Source organism: Prionailurus bengalensis, chromosome B2 (assembly GCF_016509475.1).
Source record: "Prionailurus bengalensis isolate Pbe53 chromosome B2, Fcat_Pben_1.1_paternal_pri, whole genome shotgun sequence".
Lineage (NCBI taxonomy): Eukaryota > Metazoa > Chordata > Mammalia > Carnivora > Felidae > Prionailurus > Prionailurus bengalensis.
In genome coordinates this window covers 43,572,404-43,594,626 of record NC_057349.1, presented here as the reverse complement: position 1 = coordinate 43,594,626, position 22,223 = coordinate 43,572,404, and the positions used below count along the sequence as shown (strand labels likewise).

The window sequence follows — 22,223 nt, the reverse complement described above, 5'->3', positions numbered from 1 at the left end:
CCACAGATATTGCAAGAACTCAGCCGGCAACTTTCCATAGGGAGAGACTTTGCTTAGTGACAACCTTAACAACCAGTTCTGTTCAGCCAAGATATTCTGCCACCAACACCCACCAGAATCCTTTGTGAACAACATCTACAAGCATTCCCTTTTTTCTTTAAAAATGCTGGACTTTTGTTCCCTGGGGTGGGGGGCACTACTTAGGTTGCCACAGTTCTGAGATTCCACAGAAATGCTTTTGCGGGGGGGGGGGGGGGTTGGATGCTCGAAGGGCTGAGCCGCCCAGGCGCCCCTCTGGGGTTTCTTTCTAATTACCATCAAATTGCTCAGCTTCTTGGGGCCTCTACAGCGGCCATCGGTTCCACCCTTGAAGAGCCACTGTGAGAAGCAGTAGGTGCCTGACTAAGATGAACTGATAAAAGAAGCAATGTAATAACGAGAGACGTATTTGTGACGTGTTATTTCTCTGAAAGCCCGGTCCATATCCAGGAATCCTGAGCCAACGCACTTCCCACGCGTGTCTGTGCTATAGGTAAATGTAGAGTGTATGAAATGAGTTGAAACAAGTTGGGTCTTCTCAAGTCAGGCCTTGTGCAAGCCTTTCCCACAGTAATTCAGAACACTCCAGAAGCAGGAAGGCACACCCCTAGGTGGACCGACTGGAGACAATGTACGCCTGATGCTCACGCACGGATACTGACAAGAACCCATCCGAACCCCCTTGTACAGTTGCTTGGATGGCAGTAAGTGGAGCTTCAGAGAGTCCCTGAGGTCGTGGCCGGAGGACGGACCTAGGAGTCACTGGCCAAGCTGCATTTTACAGCGGAGGAAGCCGAGAGGCCCCGACAGGGGAGCAATCACTTGCCGGGACAGAGTCAGGGTTCCAAGGTGGTGATCTTCCTCCTTCACTATTGAACAAAGGAGGCCCAGGCGGAGTCAGACTTTGTGACCATCAGATCCCAGCTGGCCTCGGGTCCACTCACTCGGAGCCGGTAACCCAGCCAACTCAAATCACGTTTTATCCAAAATTGGGAAGGAAATTCGTCTTGTAGTTCATGTTCACAAAGCTGGGTGCAAAGACAAGATAAGGGCAAGCCTCGGATACCCTCACTGGCTGACGGAGCTGAGTCCCAGGTCTGGAAGACACTGCCAGGGGCAAGTGAGAGCCGGACCTGATGGAGGCAGAAGGAACGGATAGTGTGGGGGTTTTAGGCCTCAGAAGGGGTGCTTACAGAGCCTGGCACAGAGGAGGCAGGAAGGAGGGCCGAAATGGTCTTAAAAAGATTGTTTTAAAGTTTATTCATTTTTGAGACAGAGACAGAGCGTGAGCGGGGGAGGGGCAGTGAGAGAGGGAGACACAGCATCCGAAGCTGTCAGCACAGAGCCTGACGTGGGGCTCGAACCCACGGACCACGAGATCATGACCTGAGCTGAAGTCGGACGCTCAACCGGCTGAGCCACGCAGGCGCCCCAGGAATGAAATGGTCTTAAAGAGGCAGAGGAAAAAAGGGGGTTCTTTTCAGAGTTGTGAGGAACTTATCAACAGCCGTTTAAAATGCATCCCTTTTACTTGAGTGGTGCTGCTAAACTCCGGGCTTGACTTTCCCTTTACCAAGTAAACGTTCTCTGAAGTGCTCTGCACACAGAGAGCAATCATTAATACCCCCATTTGACAGAGGAGAACACTAAGCTGTAGAGAGGTGAGCGAATTTGCCCAAGGTGACGCAGCTGGGTGGTGGCAGAGAGAAGTGTCCAGACTGGCTCTTCTGACTCCATGAGATCTGGGGCCAGATCCCATGGCCTTTGATTGAGCATACTGGTGGCCTCAGCACACGTCAGGCCTAGGACGCTGGCAAAACCTTTATCCCGACCCTGAGTCGGCAGTTCTCTTTAATGCCACTGTGACTTTCAGAAAGCCAAACCCGGGCCTGGCCAGTGTGCAAATGAAGGCCTGTGCACTGCGTGTGTAAGAGCAGATAGTGAGGGTTTTCTGCTTTTTTAGGGATGCCCGACACTGCGTCCCCTGGAACAGCTGCCATTCGGATGCGTTTTCTGGGCTAGCTCTCTCTGCATCCTTTGCCAGCAGTCTGAGTCTGCTTCTCTTTATTTAGTTATCCATTTGTCCTTTTCCTGTGTCCTTGAAGCTTCTTCGCTCCACACAGACGGATGATCTGGAGCCAACAACTGAGTTGAAAATATCACAGAGGTTATATTAGAAGCGTGGGCCCCCGGTGGCCCTTTCCGCCACACCTGTGAAGGAGCACAGCCACACCCTGCGTCCCTCCCATGCCCATCTCGGCCCCCCTCCCCACGAGGTGCCCGGGCGAGGACTTGCTTCTTCAGTCTCCTCTTGGCCCTTGGCACAAATGCTCGCTCCCTCCTCTGGTGATTTTCTATCATCTGATTCTCAGTCTCTACTTTCTGAGGGGGGAGAGCATGTTTTATTCATTCTGGTACTCCCAGCGCCTGAAAGCACCTTGCAAGTTGATGTTCAATAAATATTGAATGAATGAATGCATGCATGAATGAGTGACTAGATCAGAGCCATTAGCCTGCCTAGAGATAATTCCTTCACTGGCAAATTGTTGCTTTCTTACGGCTTTCGCCAGACTGCATCAGGCAACACTAAATTAATGTTTTCTCCAAGGGGAGGACTTCTAGCGTTTCCGTCTGGGGAAAAAAAAAAATGATTTCGTGAGATTCATTTTTAATCCTCTAGCAGAATCATTTCAGTAACAAATGATAACTCATTTCACATGAAGGGATGGCTGCCTCCGTTCCAGGAGTGCAGAAACACAGCAGAATGAGAGCAGAGAGAGCAACTCAAAGGGTCAGAGGAATGGGGTTGGCCTGGGAGGGGTGACCAACCCCACAAAATTGGGAGAGCGGACTGACTGATTAGAGACATGGAAATCCGAAGCTGCCGGGAAGAATTAAGTCTGAAGAAAGAGCATCATGGAGCAGGGATCCGGGGCAAAATGGCACCCAGGTTCAGGATCCCACCTCAGTGGGAGCTCTGACGCGTCCAGCCACCCTGAAAGGCAATGACGGACATCACCAAGACTCTTTCACGGAGGCTCCAACAAGCAGGGGCAACATGGTGCCCCCTTTCCTTCACCAGGAAAGGAACCCTGGTGACCCCCTTCCAGAGAGGGCCAGCGCAAGCTCCCTGGAACTTCCAGAGAGGCTCTGGAAATAAACGTGGAGAGTACAATTACAGTGGAACCGTGATCAAACCCAAGCCCGTGGGATTCCTTTGAAATCCTTAACAGGCTGTTACAACACCTCTTAAGACACAAGGGCCACATCACCCTGGAGAAGCAAGTCTGGTTCTATTCGTTGCAGAGAGAACAAGTTTATATCAGGAAAATGGGAGAGGCACAATTTCAAACCTTCTTAACTATTGTCCCCAAGACTGTATGTTCTGTTTTTGATCCAAACTAAGTAAAATAGATAAATTAGGAAAAGCATTTTAAATAGAAGTAACAGTTAAAACATATATTAGGGCTTACTGATATAATGGGCCAGGCACTGTTCTAAACACCTTAGTATATTATCTCATTTAATGCCCACAGCAAGTCTGTGACACAGGAATTGTACTTCTCCTCATTTACACAGCTGGGGAATGTGAGGCACAGAGTGGGTAAGTAGCTTGCCCAAGGCTACACAGCTGGTAAGTTGAAACAGGCACCTCTGCCATAGGCAAGAAGCAGAAAGATTTAATTGAGCCAGCGCCTTTGTCCTGGGGAGTGAAAAGTGTGAGAAGCCAGAGAGGTCTCCTGAACGGTAACATTAATTTCTCTAGAAGAAATTCAAGAGTGTTGCAAGAAGGAGTTTTAAAAATGTGAAACAACTTACACAATTTGTTCCTCCACATTTTGTTTCTGGGCTTATTGGAAGCGCCCGACAACACACGCAGGCCTCCAAGGTCCATTCGGTGCTTTTCGCTCTCGTCCTCCGGGACATGCCAATCAGGATTTGCCTTCTTCTGCTCTGTTTAAAGGACAGTTACCATGTCTATCAAACAGAGGCCCTCTACATTTACATAATTCCTCCTGGTGAATTTAGAGAAGCCCATCATCAAACAATCATCTAGACAAAAGAAGGTGGGCTCAGACCAAGAAGAAAATGAATCGAATGTGTATTTTGCTTTCTTTTATAACATCTGTCATTCCTGACTGCAGAAAGAGTACGGTGCTATGTTCTTTTCAGGTATACAGCAAAATAGGAAACACAAAAACCCAGCCCAGCAAGCCAGCTTATCTATACCAATCAGCAAAAATGGAAACACAAAGATGTTACAATGTACTAAATGGGTGGTAAATCAGAAGTGAGATGTGAAATGCCAGCCTTTATTCTGCTCTCTAGGATGGCTCTGGAAGGTCATGTTCATTGTCACTGAAAATGCCTGCAGGGAACGATATGAAAAGTCATTGTCTGTTCCTTTTTTTTCCTCCTGCTATTTTTAGATCTTGTTAGGGAGATCAATTTTAGTTAACTGCAGAGCAGGGCTTAAAATGGTGCCCAAGTTTCAAGTTGCGAACATCTGCTATATTTAGCCTTTTTCCTTTTTCCAAATTCCTCTCCATCAAAACATGCCATAGTAAAGCAGTTTTGCTGGTTTGCTGCTTAGTATACAGCGTTTCCTCTACAAGGAAAATATATTTCATTAATTCATGTAACTTATAAGGAAGAAAGAGTTTCTATTCCAGGCTCATTGATGCAAAGGTAGAGCAAATTCTATTTTTTAAATATAGATGAACACCTATATTTTGGGTGCATATGTATGACTATTATATAAGCCTCAGTTCTTGTTCAACAACTGCTATTTCCTGGTCACAGATATGAAAAGCAAATAAAACAGTCAGGCTCCAGGATTTCCGCTCACACCATCTCCTCCGTCATCCCCCACCCGAGGCACGCAGATTTGTGATATTGGACCACATGCTCAGAATTTTCCATCTCCTTTCAAAGAATCTTCCCTGGAAAAATTAATGTTCGAAAAGCTTTTCTTCTCAGCATGTACTCCACCATTATTTTTATGTTTTTTTAAGCTTATTTATTTATTTTTGAGAAAGAGAGAGAGAGAGAGAAAGAATCCCAAGTAAGCTCCACGCTGCCAGCACGGAGCCTGATGCAGGGCTCGATCCCCTGAACTGTGAGATCATGACCTGAGCCGATCGGAATCAAGAGTCGGATGCTTAACTGACTGAGCCACCCAGGTGCCCCCACAATTATTTTTAATCACTGATGAGTAGCAATATAAAATTCTTCTTTTTCTTCCTTCGCAGGTAAAATATGCACGTTGTAGAACAATAGAAAAGACACCTGACCATCCCTAGAGCTATGCCCTTAGCCAGGCCCCTAATATCAGCCGAGGTCAAACACAATGGTTACTTCCAGAGGGGAAATCCTCATGGCTCTTTGACCAAGCATCTCTTTCCTTCCCTATGTTGCTACTTTTCTCTCACCTGGGTGGATGAGCACCCCCCTCACAGGCTTCAGAGTCTCCCTTTATCTTCCCAATCCTCCTCCCTCCACGGTTTCCTTAGTCTTTCTTGTCCATACCTTCCTTGTAGGATTCTACTTCCTTGGCTCAACCACTAATTCAGGTCCTCAGTCAATCAGTTGTCCCCGTGAAGTACTTTAGGTCCTAAATGACTCAGGAGGGATTGAAGGTACACAGCCCCACCTCATCCAGTCTTAGAGGGAAACCCCCAAAAGACAAACAAACTTTCTTTTATTGAACTAGAACACCTCTTACCACCCAACTACAGAAGTGTTCTTTGTCCTTCTACCTCTCTTCCCCGCCCCTTCTCTCCCTCTCTTCCCACCCCCTTTTACCAAGGACCCTTTCTGGTTTCCTACTTTGATGTGGGTTGGGACTGAGGATGGGAGGTAAGGAGGAAGAACCCCAGTCGTTTCTGTGGATAATAATTTCCTGACATGAGCTCACACTAGACCTGAGTCTAGCAGGCAACATGGTGGTCATGCTTTGGCCTCGGCATGCCTGGATTGGAATCCCAGCTCCACTTGTCTGAGCTGGACCTTGAGCAATTTACTTCACTTCTCTGCACCCCTTTATTTTTTAATGGTGATTATTGGGCAACCTGCAAGATCATCGTGGAGATGGAATAATTAATATATATGAGGTACTCAGCCCAGTTCCTGGCACACAGGAACTATCAGATCCATGGTGGTTGCTGTGGTCGTTCTGTTCAGAGCAGAACTGTTTAGCAGGACATCCTCTGAGAGATGTTTTCTGTGCCATTACATGAATTAAGGTACGTAAAGCACTTGGAATAGTGTCTCCCTGCCAGCGAGAACAGTGTCCCTCTCCTTTGTGGTGGTCGTGGTTGCTCTTCACATGGGTTTGTTCTCTGAACTTCCCATGGACTTGGGTTGGTCTGTGCTTTGCTTTTACTCTTTGCCTCCCAAGCTTCTAGGGCATTCTTTAACAGAAGCAGCTGCTGCATGAAGGACAAGGGACAGAGTTGCTATTCAATGATTTGACCCCACCCTCAAGACTACCTACACCATTTTTCTTTGGGGGTCTATCAAAATGAGATGGGAGCTCATGGAAACACAGAGGTATCCGCGAGAGAAAAAAATTGCAAAGGACTTCTCTCTCTGGAATGTTTCTTCCTCCCTGGAATATTTCTTTTAATCGTGAAGCCTCTTTCCACTTCTACTTAGAAAATAAGTTCTTTCTCCACCCCCAGACTGAGCCTGTAAACAGACAGCTGTGATTTGCAAAGTCTCCAGGAAGAGCCCCTCCTCCCTGAAATATCTCCTCTTTTATTTTTGTAGCTGTCAGAGAGGCTCCAACATGAAGAAAGAGATTTCTCTTGCTTTACAATGATGACTCCAACTTGGGATGTGAGTTTAAACCCAGGCACCACCTTTTATTAGCTGTGTGACCTTGAGAAAGTTTCTTAATTTCTCTGTGTGCCTCAACAGTAAAACCAGATTGTTGCAGTCATCAAATTAGATAGCCCAAATGAATCTCCATGTCAAGCACAGGACATGGTGAATGCTCAATATGTATTACCTGGTTTTGGCCACTTGATTTTTAAATCATATCTTAGCCTTTTATTAAAATGTAAGTGCCTGCATCAAGCTCTTAGCGCCATGTTTCTTAGTGTGAAATCTGTGATATTTTGGAACTGATGGCCCTACGCCCTGTGGTCCATTTAGCATTTTTGCGCATCACCTACTGAATGCCAGCATCCCCACCCAACCCCGTCCCTGTGAAAAACAAAAAAACAAAAAAAACCTTAGCACCCCTGTTTGAGAACCATAGTAATTACACCTTTGCAGCATTTATCAGGTGGGTCTCAAATTCGAGAAAGACATAGAGGCAAGGAGTGCCTAGGAGGAGGTCAGAGGTACCAGTGTGGAGCAGACGGAGGAGGGGCGAGGAGAGAGGGGAGCCGTCCAGAGAAGTGCACCCACGCCCGTGCCCCTTCCAGACGCATGAGCGGGCACGCACGCGCGTACACGCACATGCTCTCTTTGCTTCCCTTTGGAAAAATAGGGGAAGACAAGAATGCCGGAAGAGAACTTAAAAATACTGTTAAATCGCGTATGGAGGGCAGGGGGGGGGAGGATGGTATCACTTCTGGAAGCTTCCTGATGCTTTTCCCCAAAACTCCTCTTTCTCTTGAGGAACGCTTGTGGCCCCACATCAAACCAGCATTAGCCCTGCCAGGATTGAGAGAGGTTTAAAAGACATGGTGACTTTAGACAGCAGCCCAAGTCTTGGTGGAAGAAAGGAAGTGCAGGTCGCCGCACCCCTGCTTCCCGCAGGGGGGGCTGTCCTGCCCCTCCTCCCCAGTCCTCTGAGTGCTACATAGGGCCAGCAGCCTCTGTCTCTGCTGTTGACAAGGGACAGGTTTACCGGGGCTTGGCAACCTTCTTCCCCTTCCCCACCCTGCCAAATTTAAGTCCTAAACCTGATACGTGAAAGGAAAGGGAATCTAAGTGTGAATACCTTTCTTTCCTTTTTTTAAGTTTATTTATTTATTTTGGAGAGACAAAGCGTGAGCAAGGTAGGGGCAGAGAGAGAGGGAGAGAGAATCCCCAGCAGTGCGGAGCCCGATTCAGGGCTTGAACTCGCAAACTGTGAGAGCATCACCTGGGCCAGAAGCAAGAGTAGGATGCTTCACTGACTGAGTCACCCAGGTGCCCCTTAAGTGTGAACACCTTTCAAGCACATTTCAAATTATGCTGAACTCGGCCCTCCGTCCCTGTTTTCGGTCCCATCAACAGGCAGCATGTTTGATAAAACTAACACATAGAAATTCCTCGTTGCTTGTTCCATAGATCAGAACTGATGCTTCTATTTCCTCTTGAAAATAGCACGTTCACAATAAAAATACTGGGGAGGGGGGTTTGCAGTGCCTTTTACATATGATAAGCCTAAACGTGTTTTAATATTAGAATCTTATTCCTCATCTTACTGAAAATTCCTCATCTTGGCTCTTGACTCAAACCAAAGCTCAGCGCTCAGCACCCAGCATGGTTCTATCTATGCTCAAAGGTCCTGCTGGAAGTGTTCTTAGCACGGGCCTTGAGAAGCCCTCATCCGTTCTTAAATTCAATGCCGATTAATAACAGATGCCTTCGTTTTCCCTGTCGGGTTGAGAACTCATTGAAGGGTAGGTCAGAATAAGACAGATGAGATGAATAGTGCCAGCTTTGTTTCTGATGAGACACTGAGGCTGAGAATGTGGCCGAGGTGAACCGCGGCCCGGGTTTCCTAACGCTGAAATCCAGAACCCAGAGTTTAACTCGCCATGCCTGCCACAGACCACCCCACATGGGCTGGGTCTCCTCCGGGGGCCTTAGCACATGGCCCAGTGCAGAGAAGGGCACAGGACCTTTGCAGGCAGGGATGGCCCAAAGGGAAAAGTGGAGAGGGCGAGCTGAGCAGGGGCAGTTCTTTCCCCAGAGTCACCTCTTTGCTTCCACTGGAGGGGAGTGAGAGAGCGGCCACAGAGAGAGGTCCCTCTGTGGAGCTTCGTCCATAAGGAAGGAAGGACGGGAACTGGGGTGGTGTCCAGTCGAATGTAGCACCTGAGCAGAGAAAGAGGATAAAACACAGGCAATTAATTTCAAGTCAATTTCGTGGCTCAGCTTGCTTGCGAACAAAGACAGCGTGTGTGACCTATGACTTATCGATTGCTACGTAACAACGATCCCAAAATGAAGGCCTTGAAACAATGCCACTTATTTTGTTCACGGATCTGCTACTCAGGCAGGGCTTGGGGGAGAGCTCATTCTCTTGTCTGCTGCTTGCAGTGTTCCTGGGGCGGCTCAGCCGGGACCAGCAAATCTGCTTTCAAGATGGTTTACTCACAGGACTGGCAAGCCAGTGTGGCTGACAGCTCAGACGGGCTGTGGGTCGGGGCCCCTGGTTCCTCTCCATGCGAGCCTCTTCATGGGCTGCTTGGACTTCCTTACAATGTGGAGGCGAGGTTCCAGAAATGAGCATCCTGACAGAGCAAGGTGGACATGCATGGCGTTTTTGTGACCTGACTCAGAATTCACACCGGTTACTTCTGCGGCAGGATACTAGTCAAGGCAGTCAGTCATAAAGGCCTGTCCGGGGGTGCCTGGGTGACTCAGTCCCTTAAGCATCCGACTTAGGCTCAGGTCATGATCTTGCGGTCCTTGTGTTCGAGCCCCGCATTGGGCTCTGTGCTGACAGCTCGGAGCCTGGAGACTGCTTTGGATTCTGTGCCCCGCTCCCCACTCCCCCGCTCACGCTCTGCTCTCTCTTGTCTCTCAAAAATGAATAAACATTAAAAAAAATTTTTTTAAATAAAGTCCTGTCCAGATTTGAGGGGAGGGACCACAGTGGGAACAGTCCTCCATGAATGAGTGGCAAGGTTCTTGAAGAGTAATGTTTAGCAAGAAATTTGATGGCCATCTCTGCTGAACACAGTCAGTCTGCTACGACACTAACTCTCCTGTTGAGAATTCGCCTTTCATGTGAAAGATAAAATTAAATCCAGAAGGAAACATCCCCCCAACGCCAGAGACCAAAGCTACCATAAGAGATGTAAGTCAAATCCTTTTATAATGTATAGTATAGAGTATTTCTTTTCATAATGATTAAGTGTTATCATTTGAGAAGATTCATTGTCAAGGAGACCATGCCTGGGATAACTAGCAATTGGCCAGAACAAGAAGAGGCAGGATGCAGAAGGAATAAATAGTTCCTCTTTAGCTAGAGAGCAACTATTCGCTAAACTAGAAGTTGCCTTAAAGATACATTAAAAGTGAAAGTTAAACCCAGCTCTTGTCAAAGGTGAACACCACGGGAGTCAGGACAGACAGAGCCTGAGAGTGACTGTAAGCACGTTCTTTGAGGTCAGACATGCCTGAGTTTGAATCCCGGCTCTGCCATTGACTTCCTCGGTGATGTCAGTTTCCTCCTGCATAACCCAGAGAGGATGACGCCCACAGTACAGAGCTGTCGTCATAATTAAATATCCAATTTGCGTGAAGGACTTAGAGACGCATCTGGCATTTAACGACGGCGCGGTAAACAGTTGCCGTGTGTAAAGTGGATGGCGAGTTTCCGTGACACCTCCCGTGTCCTACCACGGCCAGCACGCTGAAAACGGAGTAAATACCTGCCCTTACTTGGTTTAATGCTTAGCCGAAAAACTAAAGCTTACACACGTTAAACAATAGGAGGCAAATGTGTGAGTGCGTACTGGACATGGCAGAAGCGTGTCAAAAGCGTGTCACGACCCAGTAACATGTTTTTGGAGCATTTACATATACCTGAAGCCGCATCTGTCACTATGGCCACCACTGCAGCAGCTTGGAACGTAAAATGTCACCAGATGAAACAACTAACGTATAATAGAAAAGGTGCTATAACTAGGCGTTACACACAAGTGATTCACACGATCTCAGAAAGAAAAAAGAGAGAGAGATGTCATTTCAAAAGCAACGTGAGATCTTCCTTCTTGTGGGAACACAAGTGTGGAAAAGGGTGGGGAGACAGGAAAAAGGAGAGAAACTTACCAGTGGGGGTGGGGAGTGGTAAAGAGAACAAGGATCAGTTAATTTTGAGGGTCGGGATTTAGGACACCCCTTTGCCCTTCATGGGACTCCGCGTGTCACCATCCACCCCTCTTGCTGCTTACAACAGTGACTGGACTGAATAAAAACTCTTTGCAATTATTCATTTCTTAATTCTCGAACTGTCTGGCCATGTGACCAGGTTGGTTCATCACACTGAAAACGGGAAATTATTTTGGGCAGCCTCACTGACCACAACATCACCCTAAATACTCATTAAATAATCATGTCATGCATCTGAGGAGGGCTTTAAAGTATCTGACAAATATTTCCTTATTTCGTAGCGTGGTGATGTGATGGTTATTCCCATTTCGCAGATGAGGAAAACTGGGGCGTAGAATGTTATATATCTCTCAGCGTCACATCGCTGGCCCAGGATGAGGTGACGTCTCCAAACGTTGCGTTAGGAAGCTTATTCCGGCAGTGGACGTTAGTTCCTGTGGTGGGGTCATCAGCTGAGAGCATTCAGGTGGGAAGTGGTGAACCCTGAATGCAGGCATTGTAAGCAGGGTAGCAAGGGAACGTATGGAGAAATGTTTCAGAGCAGTGTTGAATAATGCCCTGTGATGGCTTAACTACCATGGATGGAAGGCAGAGAAGCTTCGAAGGTGACCAACTCTGCAGATTTGGCACCTAGGAGATAGAACCTCCCCGAGAAATGTGATAGCTGGAGAGGACACATAGATTGACAGGGAACATAAATAATTCTACTCTGGATATGTGAGTTTGGAGAAGACTAGAAGACTTTTGCAGAGATGTCCCTAAGGCCAGAGAGGTGCAGGTGTGAGACCAGGCTGGGGACATAGCATCTCATAGAGACAGAAAGTGGGAGCTCATGATGTTCCAGAGAGAGAATCTTTCAGAGATGAATGGAAGCCACGTGAGGAATAGGGCAAACCCTAGTCTCGTGCCTGCTAGACCCTGCAGTCTTTTGAAAGCCTCTGGGACAGGGGTCCCATCTCTTTGGCAGAGCTCAGGTAAGGACTTGTGCAAGGAGGCACTCAAGTCGCAGGAGGGTTTCCCTTTCCTGCCATCTCGAGAGTTTTCTTACCAGGAATCTGAACGGTCTCAGCTCTGCTGTAATATATGCAAATATAGCACTGTAACATCTCCCTGCCTTGAACGCATCTCATTATGCTGATTTTTAGACACTGTGCATAATCACACTGATTATTTTAGAGAGAATCCAAGAAGGAGCCAACTCCTGACCCATAAGCCAAAGGGGGCAGCGTGATGGAGAACTTCCAGGGGTACTGGGACCAGCGGTCACCAACACACATCTCTGTGAGTGTGACAGAACTGTGTCACCACATCCCCCAGGTGCCCCCCCCACCCCCCGCAGACAGGGATGTGACCTTCTCCCTCCTGAGAACAGGAGGCAGCCCGTGGACACCTCCATGTCCTCCAGACCTGCAGGAATCAGGACCTTGTCATCAACTTGTCTCCATCCACTCAGAAAAAGAGGCGACAGAATTTGACATTTATTTCGAACAGTGGCCACGCCTACATCACTTCCAAAGGCCTGAATGACAGTTTCACTTTTGGCCACGTGCTGGAGGAGTCTGCACGTGCTCGGCTGGGAATTCATTTCAACAGGGGTAGGTGGAAAACCCCGCGTGATGTACTTTCTGGAAGCTTTTGGCTCCGGCCTCCTTTCTGCTCACAGGGGAAAGGACAGTTTGAATACAGACTTGAGGATTGGGAGTGTGATGGGTGACCCTCTGCTTGTCCTTTCAAAGAAACGCTGTGGCCGTGCTCAGTGTGGTGTGGCAGGACAGACCCACCCCGAGAGGCCAGGGTCCCACGGGCTCCTTGTCCCCCACCAAGCCCAGTTGGTCACCATGCAGGGTGACAGCATTGACGTCAGCCCTGGTGGTAGAGGAATTAGCTGAAGCCCAAAGGGAAAGAGAAGCCAAAAAAAGAAGAATTCAATCCAGCAACACCAAAGCTATTTCTTTTTTATTTTGTGGGCTCTTAGCAGCTGTTGAGCTTTGCTGGTTTTTGATAGTAAGAAAGTTTCCAAATATAGAACAGTGAAATGTCAGAGTTAATGGGACCACAGCAATAAAGTCTCTCTACCACCAAGTAGTCTGACTCTGTTAGCTCCACGTGCTCAACATAAAGCTGCCCCGCCCGGAGCAGGGCCCTGGGCTTTCCTGTTCCATCCCGAGTGTACCCCCGGCACACCTGGCCTAAAAGGAAAGCACTCAGGTTGGAACTGGTAAACACCTTGCAACTAGACGTATCTTTACAGCAGTGTTCTTTATGCAAGCCAGGGCAAACAAGGGACTTAATTAAAAGGCTTCCTTCATTATATACATTGTACTACGATACAAATATAAATAGAGGGGCGCTTGGGTGGCTCAGTCGGTTGAGCGTCCGACTTCGGCTCAGGTCATGATCTCGCGGTCCGTGAGTTCGAGCCCCGCATTGGGCTCTGAGCTGACAGCTCAGAGCCTGGAGCCTGTTTCGGCTTCTGTGTCTCCCTCTCTCTCTGCCCCTCCCCCGCTCATGCTCTGTCTCTCTCTCTCAAAAATAATAAACATCAAAAAAACTGTAATATGAATATAAATACATATAAAGCTAGCAACTAGCTTCTGGCCAACGAGTAAGGAAAGGGCAGGGTGTCTGGTCAGCCCCTTAGCTGGGGACCTGCCACCACCCCTTCCCCCGCCGGCCTCACAGTCTCCACGCTTTTGCTGGGTGACAGCAAATTCTGTCCCATCATCCTGAGACTGCCATCGCCTCTCCCTGCATCGCAAGCGACAGGGCGACGCGCGGGACTCCAGCAGCCATTGGTGTCCCTCCAAGAAGTGCCACTCCTCCAGACCTGAGAATTTGCAAGACATCCTGGATGCAAAGAACGGCCTTATTTGTGTACTCGTTCCTTTCGCCTTCTCTTGTCGGAGGGCGTCTCTCATACAGAATTTGCAGAGCATCCCCAGAGGAAGGAGAGCGTTTCGGAAAGCTTGGGTCCAGCGAAGTCATCGCCCGCCGTTTGCGGTGGCACCCGGAGGGGCTTGCTGTCCCCCCAGAAAACAAAGATGAGAGAGAAGACCACAGATTAATTCGAGCTGCTGGGGGGGCGGCTCCCGAGCTGATAAGTCCCGGCTGCTTTCCCGCTATGCATCCAGCGTCCCTCCCTCCTGCCCTCTCCCTGCACCGTTCTCACTTTCCGATGAAAAATTAGCATGCAGGAGGGAGGCAGGGAGGAGGCACGCTGGGTGCATGCCCGCGCCCTGGCGGGACCACAGCCTCCAGCCCGCCACGTGAATCCCCGGAACGGTGGCTGCCCTTTCACACCGAGAAGCACCAGGGGATGCTGGCTACCAAAGGAGATGTCGCTCAGAATAGGCAGGGTCGCATCCTCATACCAGTAAGCTATTTTTTTTTTTAAGTTTATTTATTTCTTTTGAGAGAGACAGAGATGGCACAAGCGGGGGAGGGGCAGAGAGAAAGGTTGAGAGAGAATCCCAAGCAGGCTCAGAGCCGGCTGCGGGACTGGAACCCACGAAGCCGGGGAGATCGCGACCTGAGCGGATGCCCCAGCCAACCAGGAGCCCCGCGGTCAACTCTTGTTTTCAACAAGCAGCGCCGCTAAGCTGTCAGCAGCTCGAGAAGCCCTGCTCCGAGATGCCACCCGCCAGGTCTGCCCACCCCTGGCCCGGAGCCTCGCAGGCAACTTTTACGCCGGGAGCCACGTCATGGAGATTCCTGTCCTGCGCGTGCGCGTTCGGTTCTTCTGCTCCGGGGGTTTTGGTTACAATGACAAAATACCTCAGAGGAGGGTGGAGCACCATGGAATAAGCATCGACGCACATACACCACAGCTGTAGGTGTGAGCGTTCTCACGACTTCAGAGCGGGTTGCCACGCGGTTCCCGTAATGCCAACAATCCCGGCTGCAGGGAGACAAAGCCAAGCATGAATGAGGGCGGCAAGTTTCTCTTTCCTGCTTCTGCTCCTGTTTGTGTCACTGTCCCCTCCTGATTCCACACCGGTCCACCTCCGCTCCCTTCTGCCAGAGATTTCACACCCGCTGACGCAATTCTCCGCTCCCTGCAATGTCACCAAATCTAGACTCGAAAAGATAGAGTCTTTATGAGCCCAATTCCTATGGTTCTGGCCAGTTCTGTCACTCTCGGCTCCTGCCAGTCCCCCGGGGAAATCCTGGAGCTGAACCACTCCATTTTTGTGAGCTATTCCTCTCCCTCACCCAGGAAAGCCTCTGCTCTCCACACCAGGATGTCAAGGGCAGCCCAGCGAAGACTTCTCTGACCCTTAACAGAAAGAGAACACGCTTAGCAGCATGTGGCTATATTAGTTTGCCAAGGTTGCCACGGAAACACGAGCTGAGGGGCTTCAAAAAAGGTATTGGGGTTCCTGGGCGGCTCGGCAGTTAAGCTTCCTACTCCGGCTCCGGCCATGATCTCGAGGCTGGCTCGTGAGTTCGAGCCCCGTGTTGGGCTCTCTGCTGTCAGTGTGAGCCCCATTCAGATCTTCCCTGCCCTCTCTCTCCCTCTCTCTCTCTCAGAAATGAGTAAACATTTTAAACAATGTACTGACTCAAGTTCTGGAGTTACAAGTTCGGGACCAAGGTGTCAGCAGGGCCTCCCTCTCTCTGAAGGCGCTAGGGAAGGACCTGTCCCAGGAGCCTCTCCCGGCTTCTGGTAGCTCCTGGGCTGTGGTGAGGGCCTGCGTCCCAACTTCCCCTTTTTGTAAGGACACCAGTCATCCTGGATTAGGGATCTACTCTAATGGCTTCATTTTAACTTAATCATCTCCGAGAACCCCGTAAGGTCATTGTCACAGGTACCAGGGATTAGGACTTAGACGTCTTTGCCGGGGGTGGGGGGGGACACAATTCACCCCATAACAATAGCAGACTCTGAACGTTCACGTCCTTCCTTCCCAGCATCACTTAGAAGAGCTTTGACACTTGTTACATGAGTAGTGCTCCTCACCCCTTTATGCCAGCGCCCAGATTTTAAGCCTGTGCCTCGTAAGCATTTGCTGTTTTCACCGTGGGTGCTCACCAAGATGTACCCAGCGGCACATACACAGTACCCCGGCCCCGAAACTGACCGTACTTGCTCCGGCCGGCCGGAAGGGACACTTCCCACTACAGATTGGGGATGACAGGCAAGGCTTCTGGACTGGGTGGTATCGGCCTCTCATCCTGGAGGGAGGGCAGGTTTTAGGAAGCTCGCAAAGAGAGGTGAGCCTAAGGCCAGAGAAAAGTAGCTGCTTTGGTCGTGCGGACACAAAAGTGAACAAACCTTTTCTAAAATGTTACAGAGAAAGGAAGAGAGTTTTATTTGAGCCCAAGTTAGGACAGCTGCCCAGAATGCACAGGCTTTACAAAGAAGAGAGTGCTCTGAGGAAGGAACATTTGGGGACAGGGTTAGGTATGCTTTTTACAGAAAGAGTTACAAACCATCACAACAAAGGGCACTCCAGACAGGTACAGACTTTATCTTATGTTTTTAGTCTTTGCAAGGCTGTACGACTTTAATCTTCTGGGAACCAGGGAGGGGTTTTTTTTGTTCTTCTTATGTTTGGAATGCTCTTTTTTTGGTGTTTTGGGTTGTGTCGTTGTTTTGTTTTGCCTTTTATTTTTTTCAGGTTATTTATTTATTTTGAGAGACAGCGAGAGAGCACAGCTGGGGAGGGACAGAGATAAGGAGACACCGAATCTCCAGCAGGCTCTGCACCATCCGCACAGAACCCCACGTGGGGCTTGAACTCACATACTGTGAGATCATGACCTGAGCTGAGATCAAGAGTCAGATGCTGGGGCGCCTGGGTGGCGCAGTCGGTTAAGCGTCCGACATCAGCCAGGTCATGATCTCGCGGTCCGTGAGTTCGAGCCCCGCGTCAGGCTCTGGGCTGATGGCTCAGAGCCTGGAGCCTGTTTCCGATTCTGTGTCTCCCTCTCTCTCTGCCCTTCCCCCGTTCATGCTCTGCCTCTGTCTGTCCCAAAAATAAATTTTAAAAAATGTTAAAAAAAAAAAAAAAAAAAGAGTCAGATGCTTAACCGACTGTACCGCCCAGGTGCCCCTGTTGTTGTTGTTGTTGTTGTTGTTTAACGAAGCTGACTTAAGATGTGTGTGCAGGGCAGAAATACAGCCCATGCTTTAGAGGTTTTGCCGAGTCATGTTGACCTTGGTAAATGTTAAAGTATAGCTTCCCTGAGGGTCACCTGGGTGGCTCAGTCGGTTGAGCATCCCACTTCAGCTCAGGTCATGATCTCGCGGTTCATGAGTTCAAGTCCCACATCAGGCTCCGTGCTGACAGCTCGGAGCCTGGAGCCTGCTTCAGATTCTATGTTCTCTCTCTCTCTCTCTCTCCCACCCCCCCCCCAACCCACACATGCTCTCTCTCTGTCTCAAAAATAAATAAACATTAAAAAAAATTTTTTTTTTAAATATAGCTTCCCTGGGAGCCCAGGGACAAGCGTGAAAGTTGAATATTTCCTTTATCAGTAGGAGCGAGGATGCGGCAGTTTGTTTTTAGATTTTTCCCCATCGTGAAGGATGGGAAGTGAAGGTTGGGATGTCAGGAGAAGATGATGAGTGTGTCAACAGTTAAATTGAGAAGTTAAAGCATGCAGATGGAGACCGCCTGGAGGTCTTCTACTTGTCATTTATACCCACGTCAATCGTCGCCTCTACTGGGAAGCCTTTCAGTGTTACTTTCTCCTTACAGTTTGGCACCTCAGTCCGTGACATATTTTGCCACGCTAGTGCTTACCATGGTATCTTCTGGTACTTCCTGTATCTGCATGCGGCCGCAGGGCTGCGCTCTTGTGCCTGTAGCCTTATCACCAGCAATAGGCTAGCCCATGGGGAATGCTCAGTAAATACCTCCTGAGATAAAACAAAAGCAGGAAGCCAGTCAGCTTAACAGCCATCTGACTATAAGATGAGCCAGTCAAGAAGGACAGACTCTTATAACTTGAAGGGACCTCGGCAGCCATCGAACCCCATCCCCCAGTAACCACCGCAAATCCCAGACAAGTGGTGATCCCGCCTTATTCCCTCCTGGGGCGGCACTGGCCATAAGAAGCATGCGGCTGGAGGAGACCTTAGAGACTGTGCTGTCCAGAAGGTGAGCGAGTGAAGCTGTTGGCTCAAGGTCACTCAGCAATTAGCAACAATGATGGGAAACAGAAGAAACTGAGAACTCCCTACCAGACCTATTATGTCATCACCACGGTCCTGTGGGTTGTGGCTACGACCGTGTTGAAGTTTACAGTTGAGCGTGCTGAGGCTCCAAGAGGGTGAGTAGCCCACTCAGGGTTGTCTGGTTATAGGTGGTAGAACAGGGACACAATGACAGGGTGATCTCACTCCATTTTCCAACGCCCCCCCGCCATTCTTGGATAAGACCCAGGTTTCCTGAGACACTGTGACACTGTCTTCTTCCTTGCAGAACGAAACTTGCCGAAGAATCTGCTCCGAGCTCCCTTCCGCTTTATCACCTCCGCTTTTCTTGCTTTTCAGGAGAGAAGTATGAGCTCCACGCAGGGACTGAGTCCACCCCAAGTGTCGTCGTGCACGTGTGTGACAGTGACATAGAGGAAGAAGAGGATCCAAAGACTTCCCCAAAGCCAAAAATCATCCAAACCCGGCGTCCTGGCCTGCCACCCTCCGTGTCCAACTGAGCTCACCGCTCCGCCTCAACGATAATATCTGTCTCCTCTTTATCATGCTTTTTTTCCCTCTGTTGTTTGTTTGTCGAAAAAAAAATAATTGCCTTTCAATCCCTGGGTGTTTGGTTGTTTGAGATTCCTTCCTTGTAATCAAGCCTCTCGGACAAAAGGGCTAGGAAAAGGTGATATGTTTCCTGATCATATCATACCCATCAAGCATAATCTATTATTTAGAAGGTTCTAGAAAAAAAAAAAGTAGTATTTTCTTATTAAAGAATCAGCACAGCCTATATCTTCACTCTCTCTTGTTGATCCAAGCCAGAGACATCAGTAACAAATAGCACCTGTGTTGTTTGTGATCTGTTTCAGTCCCAGTCCTGACGTGCGTGCGTTGTTTCTTCCTGGCCACTTAAGTAGGACCATAAGTAAACTTGACTTTGACTGCATGAGATATCCCTATCTGGTCTCACTCAGTCCTCTGCATCCCGACATTCCCAGGACATGCATGATCACCAGCATTTATTTTCATGATTCGAGGATATACTATAACTCACAGATTGTCAGCATCCAGCCATGTCCTATCTAGATTAGAAAACTTACTAGCATCCTCCAGCTCAAAAAGTCTGGGTATATCCACTATTTTGAGTCAGTACTTCATAGCTCTGTTAAAATTCCTGGAGGCAGCACTGAGCTTGGCCCCAAAGATATTCCTCAGTAGATTTTGAACACCACTTCCGTATAGAACTTTCCCAGCCTCACTGGGGAGGCTTGTCCAGGGTGATAGAGACCGATTTCAGACAAACCTATTTATTATAAAAGTTTCATGGTGTCTGAATGATTGTTTTTTTTCTCTTTGTATATTTGTACAAATGTTTCAGCTGTGCTTTTAAAATCTGGATGTTTTTTATTTAGTGACTGTTCAGCCATTAGCTGCTTACAAACATGATACGTGCATTGCTTATGAATGCATTCATATACTAATACAGATAATCTGATAATATTACACTCTATTATGGATAATGCTGAATTTTGAAAGGGCACAAAACTTCTCATGCCAATATATAAATGATTAGCCAACATCTTTGGTATCGAGAACACTTGTTTTTAAATAAAGGCAAGGCGCAAGTGTCCGTTGTAGACAATTTGGATGAAGCTAAATCGCCAGAACGTAGCAGCCACTGAGCATTTGAAAAAGGAAAGGATAGTAGATAAACGTATACCAATCCTACTCATGCAATGGCCATGTTGCTCAAAAACATTTGTTTTCGTCACATGTGATATTTCTATTTCTGTAGCCCGAAGTGCATTACAGAAGATACACCTATAAAACCATTACCTTCTGCTATATGTGCAAGGCCTCATCTACTCCTGTACACTTAACGAATTACTTTAGATGCAAACGCCAGTTACAATGGAGAGGGGAAATACTTTCATTACCCAAGCCTCAGAGAAACACACAAGAACAAGAACATAGCCAACCTATGGAAGGATTGTTGTGGTTTTTGACTAAGGTGTATGTAAGTTTCATCAGAAACTTAAAACAGACTGATCACTCAGAAATTAAAGTCCGTTCTACTGTGAATATAGCAATATAGTACTAGACACAGTACAGGTGAAACTGAGGACAGCATTGCTTGTAAAACCCTGAGTTGCCATACGAAAAATGAAGGCTCCTTTCAAAAATAAAATCTGAGGAGTGTATAATAAGCAAATGCTTTGACTTTCCTTTGCTGTGGAGGTTTTTGGTTTTTCCTTAACGAATCAAAGATTAGACTTAGGAGTGGAGAAATGCTGCCCTCTAGTGGAAGAAATATTTTCTGAGCTCCTGAGACTACCGGAGAGCTGCAGCAGTCGGCCATTTTGCCCTGAATCTCTTAGTCTTCTGAGGGTCATTTGACTTTCTAAACTATTCAGAATTTTCAGAATGCAAGTTCTAAGGAGACCTGGCTGAGAAAAATATTTGGAGATAATTTTTGACGTGTTTTAGAGCAGGTACCATCAGTCATTTGCAGCCAAATTTAGTGAAAGTTAAAATGACCATTCTGTGTTACACAAAATAAAAACACAGTGGAGCGTATGACCGAACTGGTTACTCTTGGTGACATTTATTGCAAAGTTTCGATGTTAATCTGTCTCAGGTCAAGTACTTCTTTCATTAGGCTGGGTTTGGGGAGGGGGGAGGAGGAACTTTTCCCAGGAGATCAGTAAGAAACTGGAAGGACTCCTGGAAGGGTTTCAGCAGAGCCTCCTGCACTGTGAAAGTCAGAATTGCCTCAGCATTTCCATGACGCACATTATGCAAATCTCTTTATCACTATTTTAAGTTTGAAAAGTTTAAATATGGAGGGGAAGGGGAGATTTCCACCAACTGAATCATTTGTGCACGTGTATAGCTCAAAAGAGCTTAGACTTCAAATATACCTGGTGAATGACTCTTTGTCCGTGTAGTATAATTTCTGTGTTGTCTTTCTTAGCTATTTTTGAGTGGTAATTGTGAAAGAGTGCAGTGCAGCCTCTAATAGTCTTTCTAAAAAGTTACCAACAGGTGAGATTCACTTCTCAGAGTTCTTACAGAAAGGAGCAGAGGGGGAAGCTGGGTGGCAACCATCTCCTGAAGGAACAGGAAATTTGAGCAAGGCATAAAGGGATGGGTTGGGCTCTGATAAGGGGAACTATCTTATTGTCATGCCTCAAACATGTCGGTCTGAAAGGCCATTTCAAATGTACTAAGGACCCCTCTTGAAACATCTCTCCCACACTCGTCTTTAGTCTAAAGCACTGTAAGAAACCCAAAGTGGGAAACGTTTTATTATGTAGAACACAAAGTGCACGATCATAAAGTACCAGATGGGGTACATGGTATTTCGTTACAATTAAGAGCGTCTGTCTCTCAAATGACACCATTAGGAGAGTTAACAGGAACGTCTCAGACTGGGAGAAGATATTTGCAATACGTATAGTTTTTAAATGACGCAGAACTAAAACACGAGAAGAATTCCTGCAAATCAATACGAAAAAGGCAGACAAGTCGTCTTGTAAAAATGGTCAAACTACCTAAATGGGCGCTCCATATACACAGGCACCTCACGCATACACACCCAAACCCAAAATACCCATCTGGTTCATAAACATTAAAAAAGTACTCAGCGTCATTTCTCATCAGAGAAATGCAAATCAAAACCTCCAGGAGGTATACCACACACCTATCCGAATGGCCAAAATTAAACACGAGGCACTATGAAGCGCTGGTGACGATATGGAACGAGGCGAACTAAACTGTCACTGCCACCTGGGAACGCTGTTTGAAGGTCAAACATATGCCAATCTGGAAGCGATCCCATTCCAGGGCCCCAGGACATACAAGCAGCAGATAGGAGTTCTCACGTCTACCAAAATACCTGTACAGGAATGTCCCCAGGAGCATTGCTTATAATAGCCGTTAATTGGATACAACCCGAATGTCCTTCAGT

General features: G+C 47.7%; 1 protein-coding gene across 4 annotated transcripts in view; it reads left to right on the top strand.

Annotated features, from left to right (window-relative positions):
* The window catches only part of RCAN2 (regulator of calcineurin 2), a 274,441-nt gene extending 253,251 nt beyond the window's left edge, over positions 1–21,190 (top strand). For all 4 annotated transcript variants that reach the window (XM_043591587.1, XM_043591583.1, XM_043591584.1 and 1 more), the window contains one exon: positions 18,605–21,190. In XM_043591587.1, coding sequence (XP_043447522.1) covers positions 18,605–18,765 — 161 coding nt within the window. In that variant the 3' untranslated portion in view covers positions 18,766–21,190. The remainder of the gene's footprint in view (positions 1–18,604) is intronic.
* The last annotated feature ends 1,033 nt before the right edge of the window (positions 21,191–22,223 follow it).